Below are 24,985 nucleotides of genomic sequence, written 5' to 3'. Positions count from 1 at the left end.
CTCGTTAGTACCAAATTGGAATTCCTACGAAAACGTTAAAAATCGATCGTCCTTACTTGTCTTTTGTTTCTCTGTCGAGCGTTTTGGAAAGAATCAATTTGCCTCTGGATATTTCGAACGTTCCGCTGTCATCGCCGGCCACGATGGCGCCGTCCAAAAGGTCCACGTCGGACAATCTCATCAAAGTGGTGCCCTTCAACGTATTTTCTTTCGCGGTGACCTTGTACTCTTTGCCGGGTAAGCTGCTCTTCAAGCTGCTCAATCGTACGACGACGGAACATATGGACGAGGCCGGTGGCTTGCCGTAATCTTCCGCTACGATGGCCAACTCCACCTCTTTGGGCAAAGGTCTTGGTATCGCGGTACGATTAACCGTCAGAACGCCGGTTGCAAGATGCACCGAGAAACCTTTGGTAGCTTTCAGCAGATAATATCGTACTCGACTGTTGTCCTCTGTAAGATCGTCGTCGGTCGCGTTTACCGTCAGAATTTCTTGCAAGTCCCCTCTTCCTTCTGCAACAACAAAAAAAAGGAACGATGAAAGTGAGAAAGAGAGAAGGAGCTATCGGCCGTAGGCAACCGTACGAACTTTCTCTATATCGAGAGTACGATAAAGCGGAATGTAGATGAAAAAAAGCTAAGTATTTGCATCGACGTATTGGGAATCGATCGTCGGTCGCTTCAGGAGAATACACTTGAAAAAGCGTGCAGGACAAAGATCGAGGGATCATGGGCGCGAGGTCAAGTACCCTCTCCACCTCTTTTTGTTGGAGGTACCACGTCCTCGAGCAGCACCACCGCCACCACCAACTAAGTTCTTTCTTTTCTTGGTAAAGGAGGAGGATAAGCCGTCCTGACATCGGGCTGAACGGAAGTATGAAATAATAACCAGTTATATAAATCGCTCGGGCGAGCCGTGGGGCCAGCAGGATGGAGCAGCTCCGCAGCTACAAAAATCATTTCGATGCGTTTCAAATCGTCGGATAACTCGGCATTAATGTGCCAAGTTGCGACCTAAAGCAAAAAAGGAAGACAAAGAAGAAAGCTGAAATGAAACAGGAGAGAGAAAGAAAGGCGGGGAGGAGGGAAGGCTGAAATAAAACTTGGTAAACGCGCACCCCCTTGGGGATGTCCGAGGTGAGGAGGACGACCTCGGAGGAAAGGAAATTTGAACCAAGAAGTGACAGGTACTCTATAATTATTGCGAGACGCGTATGACCGTGGAGTATGCGTGTTCGCATCACGATTTGCAGAGGGACGAATTCTTATTACTGGCCGAGCTTCATTAATCCCACCTTTTTTTCGGAATATATCCTGCCTTCCCCAGACAGTTTAATACGATTTTGATAATCGCCAGATTAACCCGTCTTCCTCGTTCGTTTATCACGATATAAATGATCTGCGCAAAATTCCTCCCTAGTGAGAGATCGGAAAGAGTGTCAGCGAGAAAATTAAACCTTGCTCGCCTATTCTCTGGAAATCCCGCGACGAAATAGCCCTACTAAAAGCGGCGTCATCGATCAATTGCGGAGGAGAGTATTTTTTAAAACGTCGTTCTTGACTTTCCCACTCTATTTACGAATCTACGCGGCGAATCCCGAGAGGAGACGAAAAGAAAGATGCAAATTCGCGAGGCAGTCACCATCGGAGCTCCCCCCTTTCAACTCTTTCCACGTCCACCTCCTGCCAATCCAGCTTCCCCTGTCACCCCTCTGCCGCCCACCCAAATGCACCATTAGGCGCGGGCCTATGTATTTTTAATAAGTTTCGAGAGTCTTCGAAGCCGGCGATCTCGGCCGGCGGTTGCAACGAAGGCGGCTTTTCGGCTGCCTCGCAAACGGTGTCCTCGCGTTTATTTATGTGCGAGGCGTTCGCAATTCTCCTCGTCTCCCTTCTGCTTCCTCTCCCTCTCCCTTCCCCTCCCCCCTTCGTCCCTTCTCCATACCGTCTTTGCCATTCCTTTTCACCCGACCCCCTTTCTCCCTCTCTATTCTCTGCTCGCTGTGTGCTCCCTTCGGCGTTCGAGTAGCTAGCTTTTCATCGATCCTCTCCTTCATCCTTCCATTCTCCTTTCCTTTTCGTCGTTTTCGATGCTCGTCCCTCATCGTCCGGCTTCTTCCGTTCTCTTCGCATCTCTTTTCCGCGCTTTATCTTGGCGCGGTGTCAATTCGAGTTTGGAACACGGGCAACAAGACAACGTGTGTCTACTAAAAACCAGTTTTTAAACTCGCGTTTATTTCGCGCCGAGAGACTTGCCTCGGGCCGTCGTCGTCCCCCTCGACGTCTTTCTCTCCCTTTCCCTCGTTTCTTCGAGCCTCTTTCGTCCGCGATTCCTTCGACGGAATATCGACCGAATAGATTGCAACTCGTAGCTATGTACAGTTCACTGCGATCTCTTCTCCTTCAACGTTCATACGAGTCTACTACCTTCGCTTTGCAGGAAACTGTCCGATTAGTTTGGTACGGTACGTGGCGAACGATTCGCGGATTCGAAGAAAACGGCCACGAAAATTACTTACCAGGCAGCGTGGCGATGTAAGCAGATTGCTGGAACCGTGGAGCGTTGTCATTGAGATCCGTGACACGAACTATCAAGTCCGTGGTCGCCTCGTGAACACCGTCGCTGGCGATAACTTGCAAGCTGTATTCCGATCGTGTTTCGGCATCCAAACGTCTTCGGAGAACGACTTTGCCTCCGTATCTATCGATACTGAAAGGACCTGGGCTGGTCACGTTACCAAATCGATAGGTCAGAGCCGGGGAGCTGTCCACGTCGTTCGCCGTGATGGTGGTTAAGACGGTGCCAACCGCGGTACCTAACGCAAAACATATCGCAAATGAAATTCAACTCGTTAGAATTTTACTGGAATCGGGAGGAAAATATCGTTAAGTTCGTCGACCGACACAGAACGTTCGCTCTTGATGAACCATTTAACTGGAACATCGAATGGCAGCCAGTTCATTGTGGTACAATGCCAGACTCCGTTGTTACTGATGAATGGCGTCGTTATACGGGCCAACCCGCTTCCCTTGATCTTTTTATTTTCGGCCAGAAGCCACTTTGTCACCGCCAGACGATCATGTGCGATACGTATACAGAGTATTATATATATATATAGAGCGATGTTGCAATCTCGGCCGAGCCAGACCGAGCTCTTCCGCGAAGTTAAAGACAGTTCGAGGGAGTCGCGTTTAAAATGCATTGAATCCTTACTTATCGGCTCTCTCTATCTTGCTGGTGCTAAGAAGGACGCTTGGCGAAGATTTGGTCTGCGGATCGTAGGCGATAATCTGCAGTTTGCCGTGAGCAAATTGTGAGAAAGCTATCTACGAGCGGCCACTGGATATTGGAAATTGGCCCTCCAAACAAAAGTATCGTCGTTACTGTGAGGAACGATAACGTTTAAAATAGAATTTCGCGAAACGATAGAGACTGGACAGACATGAAGGACGAGCAGAGCGATACACGCGCCGATAAAGGAATTATTTTGCGATGAAGTGACGCGTTCGAATGACTCGGGGACTAGTTGGCACGCGGCAGCGTTCGCTCGTAAATTTCACGCGTGATCGTTAAAGTCGTGTAAATCGGTTTCGAGAGCGGCCACGGCCCTGAATGAACGCGTGGCTCGCACTGTACGAGCTCCGCGCCGCGCCATGCCGGTAGTGTTCCTCTGCCACGCCGCGCGTCATGCCACGGAAGTCGAAACAAAGATCTCTCTATCGGTGGACGTTCTCGTCCGCGTTTCCGTTTCTCTTTTCGAGCCCGCGATATTCCAAGAAACAGGCTAAGAGAGCAGGCAACCAGCACGTGGTAAAACTCGTTGCTCGCGAAATATATAAATTCACATCGGGTACTACTCGATCTCCGTAAGTTATATCGCGGTAATTCTGATTACCGGAGGTCCTCGGTATTCGCGGATTGGCTGCGTAAATACGAATACGATGTCGGCGATGTGCTCCTTGTACGGAAAATGCGCTCGTCGGTGGTCTACCATTGTTTCGATTTCTCGTGTCAGTGCCACTTTCGGAACCGATACGATCGATGCTGTCGATTAAATCCTCCTTTGGATACACGTGTACGTGTGCAGCCGCATACGTGTTCCCATCTAGCGGACGCGAAGGAAGGCCCTTCAGGAACAAAGGCGTGGGCTATCAAACATCGGCGAACCGCACCTCTCGTTTTAGGCCGAACGATAATTACATACGCCACGTTCACCGGGATAATTAAAAACAATTATCATGCGCTTCGCTAAAATATGAACGGACCCGACTATGAGATCGTTTTTCATTAGCGCGCGGTTCAATGAAGTAATCGTCTACTCGATTTCATCGATTACTTTATGCCACGACCAAATTTTTCGCAATCGATCGCATCGCAACGGGCGTAGAGACCTTCATCGAGGCCTCCCACGTCATTGTCGAAGGGATACGTAGTCAAATCTTTGAAGTGATAATAAGCACGTAAAAAGGCTGCTACGTTTCTGCATATTTAACACGTTACACGATTGCGCTATTTAAATTCTATCGAATGCTGCATCCTCAATAGGCCTGCTATGCAGTAGTCTGGTTTACAGCGCGTTCAAGTTTTACGATGATACAAAGTAGATAGCGATCTCACGTTATTCCGTTCGCGTGAGAGCGCACGTTGTTTTGCGTTGAACCTTAAAAATGTACAGTAAAAACCAAAAGAAAGACCGATAAGACAAGAAAAAAACAACGAACAATCAAAAAGAATACAACAAAAACGTGGACGAAAGAAGAAAAGAAGAACAGGAGCAGGAGAAGGGGAAGTACTCGCATATACTAAGAGCGGAAGGATGAGAGGCACAAGAGAACGAAGTGAAGAATACGAAGCGCGTTTAAATCTCGTCGTTCGAAGACAGCAGAAAGCGCAGAGAAAAAGATATCGTACTGGACTATTAGAAAATTGATCTATGTGTAGCTTTGATCAATTACTTTCACATATAGCCTGTTCATCTATCTTTTACAGTCTATCACCTTCTTTCATGCCATGTTCTTTAACATTTTCACCGTTACTCCAGTGAAAAAGCAGGTCTGCTCAAAAGGGTAACAACGCGAGAGCTAGCGTTTACGCGTTAAACTGGAGGCCACCTTCGCTCGGTGCTGTTCCATTGAATCGTATCTGTCAATGGGGAGCAATATGAAACAAATGTGAAGGACAAACAGCGTGGATCAACAGGAAGAACGAAGACCGCGTACTATTCAAACGGGCGTTCGCAGCCTCGCCTAAGTTATGCAGATTGTTCCGAACAGTTGGACTTTAATGCCGGCATAAATCCTTTCCCACTTAACTTTATACTTTGAGAGTAGTATGCACTCCTACCTCTGGTATTTGTGTCCCTTTCTTTTTTCCATTACTCTTACTTTTCCCCTTTCTTTGATTCCATCTCCTTTTCTCTTTCGTACACTTGCGTTCTCGAGCGTTTCGCCTCTCACAAGATATTCCTCGGCTTTGCCACGCGGAAACATCTCTTTCTACTTTCGACCAACCGATCTTTCAACAAAGTCGTTTACAACTCGAGCGAATCGATGCTAACGGATTCCACGTAAAATAGAATAGTAAACGAATATGAAAATTCGATCGTTCTTTTCGAAGAGCGTCTTGTTTATTCCAATCCATTAGACGATTATGATAAAAAAACAAGATCGTTATTGAGCGCCATGTTGGTCGTGAAGGAGCTAATTGCCGGCCGCACAACGTATCGAAATTAAGGAGGTGTACGCGTATTCGTGTTTGCCCGTAATTTGTTCGCGCACGATCGCGATCAGATGAGACAAATAATCGGTGATTAACCTTCGCCTCGACCGTACGCTGAGAAGAACAAACGCCATAATTGAACTATACGACCGGCATAATTAACTCAATGACATTTATATTCTATCTTTTGCTATCCTCCTGACCTTAATTTAGCGTCGTTAGTGATAATTAACGTGGCTTACCTTCGGAAACGGAGATGATACTGTGCTCTGGAAAAGTTGGTTGATTGTCGTTGATATCGATCACGCGGACGCTGAGAGCAGCCGTTCCGGTCAACTGAGGGTTTCCTTGGTCCGTCGCGATTATCGTTAGTCTATATTTCTCTCGTATTTCACGATCGAGAACGATATTGGTGCGAACTATGCCACTGTATGGTGGACTGATGGTGAATGCATTGTCCGGATTACCGTCGACGATGTGATACAAGATTCTGCTGTTCATCCCTTGGTCCGCATCGCTGGCCGAAAGCTACGCAAACGAAACACGTGTATTATTTACAAGCTAGTGGAAACTTTTATTTATTGTTAAGATATCGACGTTATATTTTTACCTTGACGACAAAGTCTCCTTTGACGTTGCCTTCCAGTACCGTTGCCGAGTACTGTGTTTGAGTGAAAATCGGTGGATTGTCGTTGACGTCGGACACCTTGACTACAACCTTCACGTATGCTTCCAAAGGATCGGGACCGCTGGTTCTAGCAGCTATAGCGAGCACATGCTGCGAACTTTCTCTAGGTTTCTCCTTGGATTGCTGTCCTTCCAAAGATCTACCCCATGAATTCGTTCGACTGTCATCAGTTTGTTCCTCCGCCGGTTTCACCCTCATATCGGTCCACAATTCCGCGTCCAACCTAGAGGGATCATTCACGCGTAACAACCCGGTATCCTCGTCGATGGTGAACGTGCCAAAGTCGTTGCCCGATGCAAGGGAGTAAGAAACGTGTTGCCTCCTACCGTCCGATCGAACGGCCGAGACTTGGATCACTTCGGTGCCAGCCGCAGAATTTTCCTGAATAACAACTTCGTACGACTCGTTTTGAAATTTCAACACTGGCGTCAAGTCGGCGAGATCTCCAACTTGCAGTTCGATCAATCCTCGAGTGCTTTTCGGTGGATTTCCCTTGTCCCTGGCCAGCACCTCTAAGTGATACGTCTTGCCGTTATCCTGCGACAGGGATAACGCCGCAGTAACAGCGCCTGTGCTTGGGTGTATCCTGAATTTAGGCTTCTCTTGCTCGTGCAGAAAGGAGTAGACCACTTCTCCATTGGGACCGTCGTCGGCGTCGGTCGCCACTACTCGCAGAATGTTCTTCTCTGGCTGAGTGCCAATCGACACGTGGGCACGAAAGGGATACTCGTCGAAGACAGGGGCATTATCGTTGACGTCGCTCACTCGAATCTCGACCGGGATCGTGGTACTTCTGGCGTCGTACTTGCCGCTGTCCGTAGCTACCACCACGAAGTTGTAGGAATTTTGGCGTTCGCGATCCAAGGGGCTGCGGAAAACGAACGGGCTAGAGACATTCGATGAATTGAATGAGTCGCGAAAATTCGCGATAATTATGGACAAAAGGGAAAGGAAGAATTTTTTGCGGGACGGACAAGCCGGAAAGCTCGGTTACACTAGCGACTGGCGAAAATTACGTTCGGTTCGAAGCTCGTTTCCCCTGCACATCAGATGCATCTTTAATTCTGATTTACCGGTCAATTGACGATTGTTCGAACCAGGAGAACGGGTCGGATTTAAGGCGGAAGGTGGCAGCGCGGCGTAACGCGACGGCGGATAGCTTGTTTGTCTGACGGAAGCCTTAATCGTGCACAGCGATCTTGTGTAATCCACGTCCGCCATTACCATAACTCTGCGGATCCTCCATGGCGGCTCGCTGGTCGCCGTTTCGTGTCTTAAATCGCACGAAAGCCGGGGGAGGTTGGCTGTTTTTTCGCCGTTACCACTGAGCGAATTTAGCGTCCCAGTCCTCGTGAGCTATACGCCTCGAGAAATCGCTATATCGACTTAGGGCTCCAACTCTCTCCCTCCTTTTCCGGATTTCTACGCCTCCTCAGCTGAATAGTTCAGCGCGTTTTTAAACATCTTTTTCCCTTTGGCTGGCACTCTTGCCGCTATCTAGAATTTACTCGCTAGGAGGTATTGCTCTCCTGCTTCGATACATCCGTGGAATCAAACGGCGCGACGTCTTTATCGCGCATGTTAATTCTAATCTAATTATACTATCGTGGCAAATTTTTCGCTCGACCCACGACTCGAATGCATAATTTGTTCCCATTGAAAGTAACCGTTTAACGAGTAACATTCAATTGTCGGGTATTTTTTCTAGAATTCCGGTCAGATAGCAGCGATAAAGCGAGTCAGGGGTAATTTATCGTATCGTTGGACTTTGTCTTTATTAGCCGCTTGGAAAAGTCACGCGAACTTTGCGAATTCGCGAGTCGGCGATAAGCACCGGCTGAGCTCGACAATGTCTTTACCGCGTATGCACTGCCTGCTTCGTATGTGCACGTAATAACCTTTAACGAGCGTGGAATAATAATCGTGCGCCGGTAGCGCGCAAAATCGACGCGGTTATTTACGATTTAACTGAGCAGAGCCGAGAGTCGACTCTCGCTGCTGACCGTCGCACCGTGCGATTATACGAGCGCGGCTATTTTTATTTACACCCTGTAGATGCGAGATAATATTCTTCGAATCGCTTCTGTTTGAAAATCATCACCTCCGCTAGGATGATGTCGCGTCGATGTTCACGGGATTCGTACTGCTATGGTCCGATTAATCGTCGTGCGCAACGTTATCGATACCGAATCGTCGTTCCTATTCAAGTTAGTTATCAATCCCATCTCTTCCGGGTGGTCCTGGGAACGAACAAGGGGAGAACTTTTATACACTTACTCGTAGCGAACCTTTGCGCTGCTAAACCCGCTCGGACCGTCGAGGTAACAGCAATAGCAACAATGCAAACAACAACGCGATACAACCACGCGGTTAGTGACTACCGATCGAGAAGAGAAACGAGCGCCGGCAACAGCCGCGAAGCGATCGACGGAGAAAGAAAGTTCGTCCGAACAAGTGGTGGGAGGAAAAAGGGACGGAGAAAGAGTCGCAGACAGAGATCGCGAAAGAGTGGCCCGACCGGGATCTGGTTTTGCATATCAGGCTTTTTGCCGGCTGAAATAATGCATTGAAATGCCACATGGTGCCCCGCTGAAATGACACACGGCTGTCGCGCGGCAAAAGTACGCTTCTGCGTGCCTCCTCCCGACTACCGACACCCTTCATCCTATAGATCTCCCTATTTCTCGGCTTGCTGCTTGTTTGCCTTTTCTTTTTTCTTCCTTCCTCTTTCTTTTTATTTTTTGCCTTCCTCTTCTTCTACTCCTCCTTCCATTTTTTGTCTTTCTTCAACGATTCTACGTACCCGTCTGCGTCTCTATCGGAAACGGAACTAGCACGGCCGGTACCACTCGATGTCGTTTCGATGAACGAGCTAACAAAAATATAGAAGCTTTCGTTTCGCTGGGGATTACGCGAGTAATAATGCGGCAAGATTCGAATGGTGACGAGATCGAAGTGCGTGAAACCCTCGGTAAAATTTAATTAACAGTGTTCGACCTTGATAGAACGGAAGCTACGGAAAGTCTAGAGATTTAACGACGTCTCACGATACGAGTTTATTGCGCGCATAATCGCACAGGGCATAGAAGAGAAGGACGAGAAGGGAGACGCGGGCGAAGAAAGGAGACAGGAGAAGGAAGAACACGTTGATCCGTGCCGACGGGTTATGCATATGGAATCAACTAATCGACCACAGTGCATCGTTCGCGAGTCGCATCGACTGACTTTATAATTTTACAACGTTCCTAGACCTTCTACCTCCTTCCATCTCCACCACCTTCTTGTCCAATGGTTCTTTTTCATTTCTGTATCTTACCCGCTCCTCCCATGCGTCTACTCCTCGTTTTATGATGACAGTACCGACGTAATATCCCACCGGCGATCCTAATCTCACCCGCAATAAAGATTGCGCAGTAATTAACGCCAGGATGAGATTAGTTTGCTGGAAGAGCTTGCGAAAGAAAGAATTCAATGTGGGAGAAGGGAGAAGACGTACGTAAAGAGACTAGGACGAGATCACTAAAAGCTCAGTGAGAACATTGTTCTCGGGTAAAGACTGAGTGAAAAAAAAAAAAAAAAATCGATTGTGATAGATAAAAATAGAGGATGTCGGTTACTCACCCAGCAGTTGTAATGACGCCTGTTAGGTTGTCAACTCTGAATAGCCAGCTCGTTTCTTCGCCGATGGCGTAGGTAATTTTTCCATTCACTCCTTGATCCGGATCCGTCGCTCTCACGGACATGACGCTAGAATCTGGTGCCACATCCTCGGAAATAGTTGCCACGTACTTGCTAGGATAATAGTTCGTCGGGTAATTGGAAGACCCATACGAGAAGCCGTTGGACAAAGCGAATCCGGGATATTCGGAGCTTGGGACAGGCCCTCGAGGTCTCGATTCGGTGTACTGATTCTGAACGAATGATGGAGCGTTGTCGTTCACGTCCAGAACGATTACGGTCAAGTTACATCGTGTCTCCAAGCTGGGCCGACCTTTGTCCTTAGCTGAAATCGTCAGGATGTACTTGGATACCGCTTCCCGATCTAGATTCGACATCGACAACATTCCAGTTATGGAGTCCAAGTTGAATTTTGCGCCAATGTTACCACCTAAAAAGCCAACAGAACAATGAAGCCTATATGTATGCGTAGATGGACGAAAGGAAACAGTGGGTGGAATTTCGAAGTGTCTTACCTACGATACTGTAATAAATTTCCCCATTTTTGCCCTCGTCGACATCAGCCGCCGCGATTGTGTGAATCACGGAAGTCCCTTGGTTCTCGGGTACGGCGAGCGTGTAACAAGAACCTGGTCGAAATTCGGGGCTGTTGTCGTTTTCATCCATGACTAAAACTTCGAGCGTGCTAATATCCAACAGTTTGCTGGACCTCGCTAAAATCGGAACGGAATAGTGGGAGACTTCCTCGCGATTCAGAGGTCCACGCAGGGTCACTAGTCCGTTTGGTGTGACGAAGAATTTGTCCGCGGCCAGGTTGCTTGGAATACTGAAGCTGACGTTACCTGCGCGATCATATCAAAACCTTCGTCAACGTTCCAGTCGATATTTTCATCGATGGATATTCGACGCGTGGAATAAAATTAAGTTCTTTTTTTTTTTGAAGTTATGGCCAACCGAAGCACGTTATAAGAAATTAGGACCACGCGACCGAGACTCGTTTCCTTGCAAGACCATTATCCTGTCGGGTCCTTTCCCAAAATCTGAAATTATCGGTCAGTTTGCATACGTAAATGTGTGCCTTTAAAGCGAAAGCGATCGAGTCCCTTGTTCGAAGATCGATACGTAGCGCGAGGCGATAAGCTTTGTAAATTTCTGAAAATATACCAAGCAAATTCGATTCGCGAAATAGCTTTGTTCTTTCAATTACCGGACACGGTTCGAAACCAGGGGTGAGTGGGAAACAACAAGAGAGAAGAAGAAGATAAAAAGCAAAGGATCTTAGCCCCCCCCCCCAGCAATTATACAATTTGGTTACCGGCATTCAATGCTCAATGCGTTACGACCGTGAAACTACGGATGCTTGCAAAATTTATACGAGAGAAAATCGAGATTTCAGCGGGCTCGATTCGCGAAATGCGATCGGATAGGAAGAATATCGTTTCAAGGAATACCTACCGGTGGTCGTGTTTGGCCGTATACAAGGTAAACGATCAAAAGTGTGGCCGAGACGAAAGAACTTTACAACAAGCCCGAGTACAGAATATTCCATTCGCGTTGTCATCGTTTTCACTCGAAGGAGTGACGTCTTCCGGTGAAAACCAGAGTTTAATGCATTCGTTATTATACTCAAATTCCGAAGGACGATGCGCATTAAACTACCGCCGCAATACTTTTAGCTAACATAGAACAAAGAGACGCACTTGCGATCGTTCGGTATTTCTCTCTCGTATCGTGAACGTGGCCAGGAGAGCATTTGGCCGGGTCTCGTGTGTATTCCGTATTCGTAGACGCAGCAGAACGGTAGTTACGGTGACGACACGCACACGCTCGTGCCGCACGTACGAGGGTGTCGGTGTTGGTTGGAACCGGTGATTTGCCTATGCGTACTGCGGCAAGCTGGCGGCACGATGATATACGCGGCCATTGTTTCGCCCTGTCCCCTTTCGTTCTTCCTTTTCATCCGCCCTCCCTGCTGCGTTGCGGCACGGTGGCTCGCTAGCGGTTCCGGACCCCTAACAGCAACCTCGTCCTTCGGGGTATCGCATAGGGACGCGGAACCCTTTGCAGGTTCTGCAGGGTGCGCTAATGCGCTCGTCTGATACACGGGCACCGGTCTAGATAAGCGCAAAACGAGCGATATACCATATTGTCGGTCGTACAGAATGTTTTGCTACGAGACCGAGAATACCTAGGAGATTTTCTGCGCGCGCTTTTAGTGATCATTATGCTCGTGCTCTGACTCATCTGCTTCACGGCCCGTTTTTCTATTCGAAAAGCGGCGGCCGGAACTGAAGGCGGAGGAAAAGCAAAGCGGAGGACTCAAGAGGAAAGCGGAGCACCAAGGAGCGCGGACACCTAACGCACACCGTCGAACCTCTATCTACGAGGATGAAATTTTCTCATCGGCGGAATTCTCCGAGAAGCTTTTAACGCGGCGACAAGTAACCATATTGTGGGAGAAGAGAGAATGGTGAAAGAGAGGGAGAGAGAGAGAGAGAGACAGACAGACAGAGAGAGATACAGAGAGAGAGAGAGAGAGAGAAAGAAAGAGTATCGCGCAAACGTAGCACGCGGATGGAACGCACTTTCGAACAGGAGGGAGCCAGACCGAGAGTCGTTTCGCTGAATTTACTATAATGTCTGGTACCAGCCAGATTCGAAGCAATTATTCGTGGTATTTTCATAGCAGAGCTTTCCTATTAGCAGGAGTGGCCATTCGCAGCGGTTATATTCCTTTCTGGCAGTCCGACAATGTAGGTAGCACATAACTGCGCAAACGCTGGCGCACGGTGACAGCCAAACTCGAAAATCCGTGAAGCAGAACGTAGAAGAAGGGATAGAAAGAGATACGAGAGAAGAGAGGGCACAAGCCGGGACAAGATAGGAGAATGTAATTTCACCTTCCGCTGGTATAGGGAGCGCTAAATTGACAGCCCCTCCTGTTCCGTGGCACTTTATGCAGCGACGTACCACCGAAACAATAAGGACGCTCGCGGAACACCTAAAAGGATAGCCGCGCGGGAGCCCCATTTTTGGTCCTGTTGTGCATCTTTGTCGTACAACGGCGGTGTGTGCGTGTACGCGAAAGAGATCGATAAGTTCCGAGGCAGCCGAGTTCGGCTTTGTCCCTTCGCATTATCCTTGCAAGCGTTAACCGAATATACGCGGTTCTATCTGATCATCTTTCGTGAGTGATATACGAGCATCAGCGGATATTTATCAATAAACTGACCGGTTGTAAACCCAACGCGAGTTTTATCTCGCGTATTTAATGGGAATAAAATGGAATCGAGAATCGCGATCTTGACGATCCGCGCGCTCGCGGTTCGCCAGTCCACGATAACTCTTTGAGAGAGATCGCGGTGCACGCTTACCCTGATCGGCGATGATAGGACCGGCGACGTTTAGAACCGGTGCTCCGACCTGGAGGTCTTCTGAAATTCTAGCTACAGGGTTGGTGAGCAGTAGCCGAGGAGGTCCGTTGGTCTGTCCAGAAGCCAACGTCAGAATCAGCCTGAGAGTGGACTTGCGCGGTGGGGAACCGTGATCGTTCGCCGTAATCTCCAGCTCCGTCGACCTTACCATCGGCCTCTCCAGGCTCACTATACCAGATTCGTAACCTACCGAGAATCTCGCCTCCTCGTTCGCCGATGTAATCACATACGATACACGGCCATTGTCACCTGCGTCTTTATCCACGGCGACTACTCTCACGAGCATCGCCCCTGCAACGATGCCAATTTACGATAATGCAGCTTTGTAATTGAATCGCCCGTCTCTGCGCGTTAGCGCGGCAAAGTGAAGGATCTCTATGTGTTTAAGATTCGATTAAACTCACTCGTTGTTCTTGCCTGAAAGAGCTAAATAGCATAACAGAGAGTCACTCACCTGGTAAGAGGTCCGGCGTGACCGCGACTTTGTTTGATTCCGGGGCAACGAAAACCGGGTCGTTGTCGTTCTGGTCGAGCACGATGATCCTCGCGGTCACGGTCGAGGCTAGTTTCTCGCCGGGAGGAGCGCGATCGGACGCCTTCAGAATCAGCATGTACTCGGCTCTTTCCTCCCTGTCGAGAGGCCTAGCCAAGGTTAGAGCGCCGGTCAGCGAATCGACCGCAAAACTGCCTCTCGATGGAAATTCGGCCACCAGACCGTATCTAAGATCGCCGTTCAAACCGCTGTCTAAATCGATGGCCGTCAAATTGTAGATGGTAGAACCGATCACCGCCTTCTCCGAGACTCGAACGGTTATCGGATCCTGCGGCCATCGGGGTGGATTGTCGTTTGCGTCTTCGATCACGATCTTCACCGAAACTGCGATGCTCTGGGGGTTGCCGATCGACGTGGTGTCCAATGCGCGAATCTCTAGGTGGTATTCACTAACGTTTTCGCGGTCGAGAGAATGAGCGACCACCAGTTGACCGGAGCTACGATCCACATCGAATGCTGGAAACTCGCTGATAGGTGTCAGGGAATCCAAGGTGAAGGCCACGCGGCCTGCTGGACCTGCTCCCGACACCGATCCCACCGCTTGTCCGATACTGGCGTCCTCGCGCACCTAAACGAATCGAGTTATGCGATTTTTTCCTAATTAGTAGGATCGTAAAAGCTGAAGCAATAGTTTGATTCCGATTTAAAGTGCCCCTTTAAAATTTATCCCTTTCCTCCGTAATTAACTTTTTACCGCTTTGCGAAAGAAGAGTTGTCGATGCTTGAACGCCTTCGAACGTGCGCGCGCGTCCATCCTACGAGATGCTTTATCAGCAACGATGCTCATAAATCGCGCGAAAAATCCGAATGAATCGACCAGTGAACGAAAGTTGCATAGCGGTGGCGACGAGGTCGATGATACTCACGTTAAAGGCAAGACTGCTGCTGGTGAAGGTCGGCCGGTTATCCGCCAGCGCTAAAACCTCGACTCTTAACGCGCGTATACCATGCCGCGGTGGTCGGCCTGCATCCGTCGCCTTTACGGACACCCGGTATACGTTTCGTTCTTCGTGATCGAGAACCGCCTTCGTTCTGATCATGCCGGTGATCGGATCAATGGTGAAAACGTTGTAACCATCCGAGTCTCGGTCTGTGGAGGTCAAGGTTAGTCGTGAGAGTACGATAATCGACACTCGGTGAAAAACTCGCGTGATCTCGACAGTGAGAACGAATAACGTTAAAACACCATTAAGGAAATAGCAATATTACGGTTATTCAAACTCGTTAAGCATGTATCCGACTGGCTCGAAAGGGTCGAAACGACTCGTAAACGTTCTTGAGAAAATCGGATGGCAATCCTAACGAGACCGTATAAACACAACCCGTTCGAGTTCGTCTTTAAGACCGTGCATAATTGTCTTGGTAATTGGATAACTAATTTCTTCGAGCGCGCTTTCTTCCTTTTCGTGGATCGAGACGAAATCGCTTCGATTCGATCCGTGTTCCTTCGGCTGTAACGCATTACCTTTCAAAATCGTGTAGGTTACGGACGCATTTTCGCCGAGATCCGTGTCCAACGCTCTAACCCTCGCTACTTCCGTTCCCGGTGGTTGTTCCTCCCTGACGCTCACCACGTCCCCTTGAGGATCCACGATTTCGGGCGAGTTGTCGTTCACGTCCAGTACGGTAACCTTCAATGGTACCCTTGCCGCTCTGGACGGGGTTCCTTGATCTCGTGCCTCGAGGACCAGCTCGTGCACTCCCTTCGTTTCCCGATCCAGCGGCTCTTTAGTCGTGATCTCGCCTGAAAATCACGAACGAAAAGATGAGTCGCGTTTCGTTCATTTTCTAAGATATCCGAGACGTTCCCCACTCGTATTTATATCGATTCACCGCACCGATTCTCTAGATCGCTGCAAGAAGATGCCCGTGATACGGAGCGAGAGACCGCGTATAAATGAGATAGAAATGCCATAAATATCTTAACATAGAATTTGTGTACGTACATCGGGCGGACGATCACCGGCCGACATTGTGCAAGGAAATCGACCTTATTAATTTTCCTAGACAGGAACGATTAATTGGATAATCGCTGTTCGTACGCTCGCTAAGAAACGTTCGTTCGAACGCTCGAATTCCTTGGTCGCGCCTCTACACCGGCTATCGTATTTCGTTTCCGTCCTCCTCTCGCATATTATAATTGCAATACGGATGCGTATACAGTCGCGCGTGTACCGAGCACCGCTGTAATTACGTATCTCGCGGTACAGACGGACCGCTAAAGTTACGAAGGGTAGGGCGGCTGAAGGAAGAGAAAGAGAAGAAGAGGAAGAAGGAACAGGACGAGAAGGAGGAGGCGGAGATCGAAAGAAAGAAGGAACAGAAAGAAGAAAAGTAAAAAGGAGAGAGGGAGTCTTCTCGAGCTGTCTTTTCGACGGGTCGGCGCATTAATGGGTAATTAAGCAAGCGCCTAGCCGACCGAACAAAACTATTCCAAGATGTGGAAAGGAATGGGGAAAACAATTCGTATAAGGGGTCGAAGGAAGGGCTTCGGTGTTCGTAGGACACACGAGACACCCGCGTGCCTCTACGAATTCTCGACGTACCTAGTCCAGTCCGACGCGTCCACCTCGTCTACCAGCGCCGACAGAACCCCGTCGACGTCGCCGTGCTCGTCGTTTAGAAGACAAACGATCGACGAGGAGCATGCAAACGAGCCGGCATCGAGGGATACCATCGCGGAACAATAAGAAGTATATCGTAGGACGCGTGCTAATGCGTTTCTCGTGTTAACCGTGGGACCGTGCGACGAACTTCTTTGCCCCCTTCAGGAACCGGCTCTCTTTCCGTTCCCGCGCGTTTCTTCCAATATTTGGAAATCCATGCTCTTCCGAGACTGCGTTAGGGAAACTCGTTCCGCGCCGCCACGATCAATAAGAGATTTCTTGGAAGCTGTGAAACATATACCGAAACTGGCCAACCGACCAACCGCTCCATGATTTCCCGCTATTTGGTTTTCTGCTAATTTCTCGCATGACTATCGGTGGCAACGTGCACAAGTCGAGTAGAATCTTCCGAAACCAAAGATTAATATACAAGTATCGCTGCGACGGGACAACTGGATACTTCCGGCAGAGAGAGCCAACGGTTATTTTTATTTCTCTGTAGCGAAGGTTCGCACTGGAATGACTGGAGAAGAATCCCTCCTCTGCAAACAGGCAGGCCGGTGCACCGACCAGCCAGACTTCTCGTGGATACGAGAGGAAGACCGGCCTGGTCTCGAACCAGCATGTACACAAATACTCTCGTGTCGCATGCCAATCAAAGCACGTATGCGCGTAGCATACGAGAGGCAGCGTGCGTGCTCGTTTCGCGGTGTGTGCTGAACCCGGACCCTTTCTGGTGATTCGTTACACGCCGGTAAGGTGAAAGCACCACTCTTACGGGATTATACTTTGATATCCACGAAGCAGGGGAGATGTTACAAAAACGAAATAATCGCGCCACTGTTCGTATCTCCGATATTGCGTTGTATGGTCTTCCAATTAAAGGCATTCGTATCAAAAATAAATTTACGCTCCTTCGCTTCTTTTTCTTCGACTTCGACCGCTATAAATCTTGAACGCGCGCCAAAGCCGAGAGACGCGCGTCCACCAGAACGAACGACAGAGCTTTGTGCGCACCGTGGAAGCCGATTTCATTAAGCGTTTTCGAGGACTTACGAAACCCGCGTCTGAAGATCTATCGTGTCGTTTCTGTCTGGTGCTTCTAAAGGCTTACACAATCGTGCAGGGTACCGCTGTTTAACAATGGTACGCAATACCACCAGGACCGTTCCCGAGTTGACGTAAGAGCAACGCGTAAATTAACACCGTCGATGGCCGAGGGCTATTTAGAAAATTAATCGCTTCTTTCTTCCTTTTATTCACACCTTGCTCAACGCTCGGTTCGAATTCGATTCGAATACGCGTCGTTCCTTTCTTTCTGCGCTAGAAAGCTAGAGACGTGACGCGATCGCGTAAATTCCTTTCCAACATGTGTGTCACTCTATAAAAAAGGAACATGGAGCTGTAAATGTAGAACGCGCGCGTGTTCGATATCACGGTATGTTAATTCTATCAGAAATTCGAACAGCATATAGAATTCGTTGATATTTTCCTGGACGGTTCTAGACGTGTGGGATTTTTTTGTTTGAACGTTCGAGCGCTCATAGCTGTATCAGCTGTATCATAGTCGGCTGACAGCATTCGTAAACACTCGAGCGTCGGTTCGACGAGAAACAAGTAAGTACACGCGCACCGGATTAATATCGGTTATACAAACAGAGGAAGAAAGTCAGAAGGGAGAAAAAGATCTTACCTGTATCAGGATCGACGGTGAAACTGCTGTTGGCCTGGACCACCGCGTATCTGAGCAGGGCGTTTTTCCCAAGATCGGGATCAGAGGCACTCACGGATCCGACCAGCGTACCCGAGGGTAAATTCTCCAACAAGTCGAATCCGTAAAAATCCTTCTCGAATCGAGGATCGTTGTCGTTGTCGTCGAGCACCGTGACCAGCACGGAAGCGCTCGCGGTCGCGGCCGGAGAACCGTTGTCGGTCGCGAGAACCGTCAGCGCGTGCCGATCCAGGGTCTCGCGATCGAGAATCTGCGCGAGGTAAATCCAACCGGTGTTCGGACTGATCCGGAAGGCCGTTGATCCTTGAAGACGGTAACTCAGCCTCGCATTATTGCCCGTATCAAGGTCCACCGCGGTCACTTGAAGAATCTATGTAGAGGGCAGGAACAAGTTTGTTTTACGAGCCTGTTTTTAGGTAGGTCGATACAACGGAAAAACGAGTACGACAATTACGATACTTCCTCGGCCGCGCAAAGGGGGAGAAATCTGAATTTCTGCGATGTAAACGTTTCTCGAGGAGACGAAAAAAAGCCGATGAGATCGATGAAAAAGAAGGCGGCGGCGGCGGCGAGGTGGCATGCAGGGAGAAAGAGGCGGCGAGGAGACAAGACCAGTCGATCCGGTCGTTCCGTATTAATTAAACGCACCCAAAGTCCGCGAACCCTAAATGCGTTCGAACCGGTCGATGTTTTCCAGTGCGGGAGGATCGTGAATTACGGAGGTCGGAGAAGAAGAAGAAACATAGGATCGAGGGTATATAACTTGGTATCCCGTGCACGAAGCTGGCGCACGGGCAATGATGGATGGCGAACCACAAGGAAGAAAAGGCGACGAGCGCGAAGGGTGGAGGGACGAGGACGAGGATAGAAAGGATCGGCACTCGTCTTCTCATCTGTGAAGGAAGAAGGACGAAACGGTGGCGGCGGCAGCGGCAGCAGCGGCACAGAGGGAGGAAGAGAAGAGATCGACCACCATTAGAAGGAGAACCTGACGTGGGAGCAGGCAGTAATGTGTCTAACTGTACGTTATTAGTTCGCGGCGGGTGAAGGGTTACCCTCACTGTAAGCCAAGTTACTCTTGCTAGCTGCTGCTTCCCCCTACTATCTCCCCGAGTTTCTTTCTCTGCTCGTCTCTCTCCTGGTCGCGGCTAAGATATTGTCTGGATACCACCGACAGCTCACAGATCTGTTTCGCCGATAGATACCACCGATATATACGTGTACGCCGCGCCGAGAAAAGATGGAACGAGAGATCGAGTGGCGAAGGAAGAAGGAAAGAGGAAGAGAGGAACGTGCGCGCTGTTCACCTCGTCGTCGTCGTCGTCGTCGTCGTCGTCGTCGTCGTTTCCGTTCTATCGTACCCTCGTGTATCCGTTGTATTAAAAATGTGACGTCATTTAACGGGCCTATCTTGCGGCAACGATCTCTCGGCCATTCGTCATCGGTATCCTTGTATTCGGGATTGCGTCCACCAGTGGCTACCACCGCACCGCGAGGAATCGCGCTGTTCGTCTCTCGTTCTACCGCTAGATATCGCTACTCCAATGACGAACGTGTTCTCGTGTACGCTACAGCTAATGACTCTTTCCCGATTGCTTCCTACTTCATCTTTATCCTTGTGTTTAGAGCAAGACCGTTGTGGTCGCGCGTCGTACCACGAAACGCAACGAAATAAGATGCTATCTGTCAACCAATGTTCGAACAATTAGACAAACCTTGCTTCTCGAAGACGACAGCGATAACTACCGCGATACGACCACGACAAAGAACGAGTCTACCCGAAATAAATAGTCGTATCCGTGAGCATGAGGTTCGACGTCACCACGAGAGTCAGACACCAACAAGGAAAGATTTCACGGAATGGAGAAGAATTTCGTTCCAACTTCTTCGGTAATGGTGTTTAACCACGATAAATAATCCTTTCAAGCGGGATAATCAGCATGGGTTGTCCATAAAACGAGCAGCTGTGCGCTGCGTTTCTGTTAAGCCTATCAACGATTATCTATCAATCCCGTGTATTCCGTACTACTCCATAGAGGGCTGCGATATACCATACCACATGCGCACAGGTATACGTGTTAGCGCGTATGTATATATCGCGTAACAACGTACTGCGCGTTCCTATATCAAACTATCAGTTATAGTCTATCAATCCTTCCACTGAACTGGTCTATCTAGTAACCTTACAGTTCGCATCACTAATCTTTCGCGCGCTCCGGCGTTCAGCTAATTCGTTTCTGTTCTCCGCTGACAAGGTGAACTCGATGAGTCAACGTCTTCTTCTTCTTCTTCCACTCTATTCGCCGTATCTAATCGAAGAAGACCGAAAATAGAGAAGGAGGAGGACAAAAGGTGGAGGAGGAGATGATCATCGATCCGAGTGGGTGTTAAGGTTCAGCATGGTTGGTCTTCCCGGTTGTCCCGCCGGATGAAGTTACGCTTGGCGAAAACGAATTTGAAAAAAGAGTGCGAGGAACAAGAATGCGGAGGAACACTGGAGAAAGGTTGTTAATCCCTCTCGCTCCTCTACCGACCCAGAATTTCTCTCTCCCACTCTTCTAGCCTTTCTTCGTTCTGTACACATTTCCATGTACACTTTGCGATGCGCTCCCTCGCTCCCTTCCGCGAAAGGGAATCCTACCGCACGTCTCCTCTACAAACAAATGCCCGCGTGACGGGCGTGTAATGAAGATTTTTCTCACTTGAGAATCGAGCTTGGCGCCTTCGGGAACCTCCACATGATACTCGTTCCTCTCGAACACTGGGGGGTTGTCATTCACGTCCTGTACCTCGACGCTCAGGCTGAGATTCGCGGAGAGACCCGCACCATCCAACGCTCTTATCAGAAGACCGTGCCTTTGCTGTGTCTCGTAGTCCAATCTCCTTGCTAAATAGAGTTCTCCCGAGTGGCCGTCTATTCCAAAGAGGTCGTTGCTATTCTGGCCAAGGACGTAGCGTATAGGGTGAGACGGAACGATGTCAGGATCGGTGGCGTGTGCTACGTAAAGCGCCGAATGAAGGGGATGCGATTCCGGAACGGAAATGCGGACGCTGCTCGTCGGGAACGTCGGAGCGTTGTCGTTCACATCCTCCACGTTTAATTCCACCTGTGTGACGAGAAACAATGCGACGGCGTTGCGATCAGATTGCTACCTTGACTCGTGTATGTATCGCGATTTCTCTCGTGATTGTTTCGATTTCTATCGACGCCGGTTACCTGACAGTAGCCTGCGGAAATTCCATTGCGCGCCTCTACGCTGAGAATGTACTTGTCCCGAGTTTCTCGGTCCAGTGGAAGGCGAATCCGAATCATGCCCGTGTTGGAATCCATCATTAGATCCGGTTCTTCCTTCACCAAATAAAATCTGGTTGGCCGTTCACCTGCGAACACAGTTATTATCGTTGTTAAATGGCTACAAAGTGGCTTTTTCTTATACTTTTCTTTTAAGTAACGATCGTTTTAAGACCGAGCGTCGGAAGCTTGAATCTTTGAGAGGAGAAAGGGATACGATGCAAACCCCGTATTAATTTTTTTTCCTCGACCTTAGCGAACGAAGAATTCGTTGGTTCGTTGGTCTGTTTCTTTTAAAAAGGAACACGAAAAGAAAGGGCGGAAATGGTAGAGGGGGAAGACTGAAAGCGCAAAAATGACGAAAAGGTATTCGGATACTATATAAGCAAGCTGCTCGTTAATTACAACTTCGGCTTGTTCTCACGTGCGCATTTTGCTCCTTTCCTTTCTCGGGGTGCAAATTGTACGAAAATCTTGGCAATCACCACTGATACGTTGTTTCTGATACGTATGCGATTCGTTGTTTCCAACGGTATGATCGATTGATTGAATCGAATGGCCGCAATTTCGCTAAACACCGTTCTATAAAATGCATCGCGCGTATACAGTACGCCTTATTCTTTAATGACCTTACCAATAACCGTGCGCACGCATACTCGCTATCACCAGAACATTTTCCCCTTGGCTGATTTCTACGGAAGTCAAACCAAGCGAATAGAAGTAAGAAATGATCAATGACCAATGATCGATCATCTTTGATGAGATGAGGAAATATATATTCTTCAACGACTCGCTATTTATCCCAAAACCTCGAAAGAGGAGAGTTACTCAAAGAAAATTTATAACACGTACATATGAAATCAATTAATTAATAGGGAAATCAAGCGATCATTACCGCTGGCAGACGATGAACGATCGGACGGCAGAGCAGAGCATGTTTCCTGCATAACCAGTGCCGATCCCTGTCCGCCCACGGTCAATGTGCCAAGAACCGTAGGGATGTTCCGCCGCCCCGCGGTATCCCACGTGGTATTGTTCTTGTGTTAGACTTCTAGACCGTCTTCGGTTTTGCTCGCGCTATCGACGCTATTGAATACGGTCGAGCGAACCGTTATCGCTTTGTCTCGCCAGTTACCTGGCGAATATCTTCGTGACATTTAACCGAGCTCGATCGATCGATCCCCGCGATGTACTCGACGGACAGACGGTTTCCCTACCTTGACATCGAGACGCGGCTCGTATTCGTATAGCTTAGACACGACTCGAGAGTACACATAAGTTTTTTTTTTCACGAGATGCTCGTCGATAATTGCCCCGATCGATCGATCGCACTTCAATCCAAAACGGGAGTGGTACGGATAAGCAGGAGTCCGGTACATCTCTTCTAGATAGGTTTCGACAAACGCCTTGGATCTACCGCGTCGCGATCGTGTCTCCCATGGAACCGATCGAGTTTTTCCTCAGCAACTGTAGGAAAAACCTGGTAGACGGAGATGCGGAGTAAGCACCGCCTCCATGGGTTTACGTGGAAGGTAGCCGCAAGGGCTTCCATTTGCACGATATCCGGTAACATCGTCTTCATCGTCGTCGTCGTCGCCGCCATCGTATCGTATCGAGACTCGACGAGTCGAGCGACATAGGTTATACGGACTCTGCCTTAAAGATGGTACTCGGACGCGTACGTGGATGGCATAATTTATGGTTCGCTATTTATACCCATTCCATTTCGTTCCCTTCCTAATAGTTCTACGTTTCTCGATAAATACGCGAAATCCACAGGAATGGAGAACGTCGCGCTATTATCCCACGCGACCCACTCGACTAAAAAGTAAGTAAGTTGTTTCGCGTACAGTTTCGTCGTTTCAATCCGAATTCTAATAAGCGTGTTTGAGAGGTCGAGAGCTGAGACAAATGAAATTAATACACGGTTACCGGTATACGTATGCGCGCGACTATGTAATATTTCTCGGAGACATGCACACACGTTATGCTCGTAAGCAGTAAGCGGTCGTTCAATCGGTTGGCGTGCAACGAACCACACTGCAACCACGGATCGATATCGATCTGGAGAAAAAGTATACACATGTGCGCGCGAGCGCACGCCAGAACGCTCGGCCGAAACTTATGCTTACCGGCACCCGATAGCCGTGTTATTAAAATTGCTGCAAACTCGTCCTCGCGCATGTAAATGTAGCTGGCGTACGTGCATGCTCGCTTCGAAGAATACCGACGCGAATTTGCGCGCGTAAATGTAAGCAGGTTTGTACGAAATTGTGTATCGTAAAGTATAATTGTAAAATAGCGTATGGATGAAATCAGCGCGCGTACAAATACACGACGGAGGTCGCGTATTCGGCACCGACGCTGGTAGCGGAGAGACGTACACGCACATTTATACACCGTACCTACACTCTACACCCATCGGCATTCGGTACCTGTATTATTAAACGTCCGCGTGATCTTTTTCCATCGAGTCTCGCTGCGAGAGGAGGATCCACCGATCACGTACTACTCTCCGTATATAATTACGATTTACTTCGCATCCCAATACGGCAGAATCATCCGCGTGTCCGAAGGGATCTCCGACACGATTTCGGACCACGTCCGAACCACTCGCATAATCGCCAGTGCGTTTTAAACGGCAATATAAACAAACGCGATCGTTTCATTCGCACCCATCTATTTATCGATAATCGTTAACTTATAATTGGGAGACCAACCCCGAAGGGACAGAGCGAAAATGAACCGATAAGAAGCGTTATCGCGATTTTACGCGACTCTCGAGTTATAACCATCCTGTGCGGGATCTACGTGAAAACCAAACCTGCTCCCTTCCTTCGATTATGAAATGAATAAATTGCAATCGGAGCGTGTCCGGTGGACGCAGTCGGTGGACGGGTTTTTCACCCGCGGTGCCGAGTCGAGAGGGCTTCGTCACCCCGGTTACACAGGCGTCCCTCCGGGGTGCCCACGTGGGTGTAACGAAGACAAATCGCTCGCGTATTTGATTAATTCGCGGAGATCGCTGGTCCAGCGCGGTGCATTCGAGCTCTCGTGGCCCACGTCTGCTCCTCCTTCTTCTCCCTCTCCTCTTGTTCCATCGCTTTCATCTCTACTCTCTTCTCTCGTTTTCTGTGCCTCCTTTACCTGTCTTTCCTCTTTCCGCTCCTCTTCGTGCGTTCGTCTCCGCGCTTCATGGATAGAATCGAGAGCGAGTTTTTGCAGAGATACCCAAGCCAGTCAAGAAACCCGTAACGTACTCATTACTGATTCTCGCCCTTTC

At 48.9% G+C, this 24,985-nt stretch overlaps 1 protein-coding gene across 1 annotated transcript in view; it reads right to left on the bottom strand.

Annotated features, from left to right (window-relative positions):
• Ds (dachsous cadherin-related 1) overlaps positions 1-24,985 on the bottom strand; it is a 212,839-nt gene that overhangs the window by 3,418 nt on the left and 184,436 nt on the right. The window contains exons 4-16 of the mRNA XM_072008318.1: positions 21,628-21,791; positions 21,113-21,517; positions 18,372-18,780; positions 15,538-15,816; positions 14,939-15,162; positions 13,974-14,640; positions 13,460-13,810; positions 10,601-10,927; positions 10,029-10,515; positions 6,330-7,275; positions 5,962-6,247; positions 2,520-2,816; positions 57-513 (exon numbers count right to left, since the gene is read on the bottom strand). Coding sequence (XP_071864419.1) covers positions 57-513; positions 2,520-2,816; positions 5,962-6,247; positions 6,330-7,275; positions 10,029-10,515; positions 10,601-10,927; positions 13,460-13,810; positions 13,974-14,640; positions 14,939-15,162; positions 15,538-15,816; positions 18,372-18,780; positions 21,113-21,517; positions 21,628-21,791 — 5,299 coding nt within the window. The remainder of the gene's footprint in view (positions 1-56; positions 514-2,519; positions 2,817-5,961; positions 6,248-6,329; positions 7,276-10,028; positions 10,516-10,600; positions 10,928-13,459; positions 13,811-13,973; positions 14,641-14,938; positions 15,163-15,537; positions 15,817-18,371; positions 18,781-21,112; positions 21,518-21,627; positions 21,792-24,985) is intronic.

Source organism: Bombus fervidus, chromosome 8 (assembly GCF_041682495.2).
Source record: "Bombus fervidus isolate BK054 chromosome 8, iyBomFerv1, whole genome shotgun sequence".
Lineage (NCBI taxonomy): Eukaryota > Metazoa > Arthropoda > Insecta > Hymenoptera > Apidae > Bombus > Bombus fervidus.
This window is presented reverse-complemented; position numbering and strand designations above follow the sequence as displayed.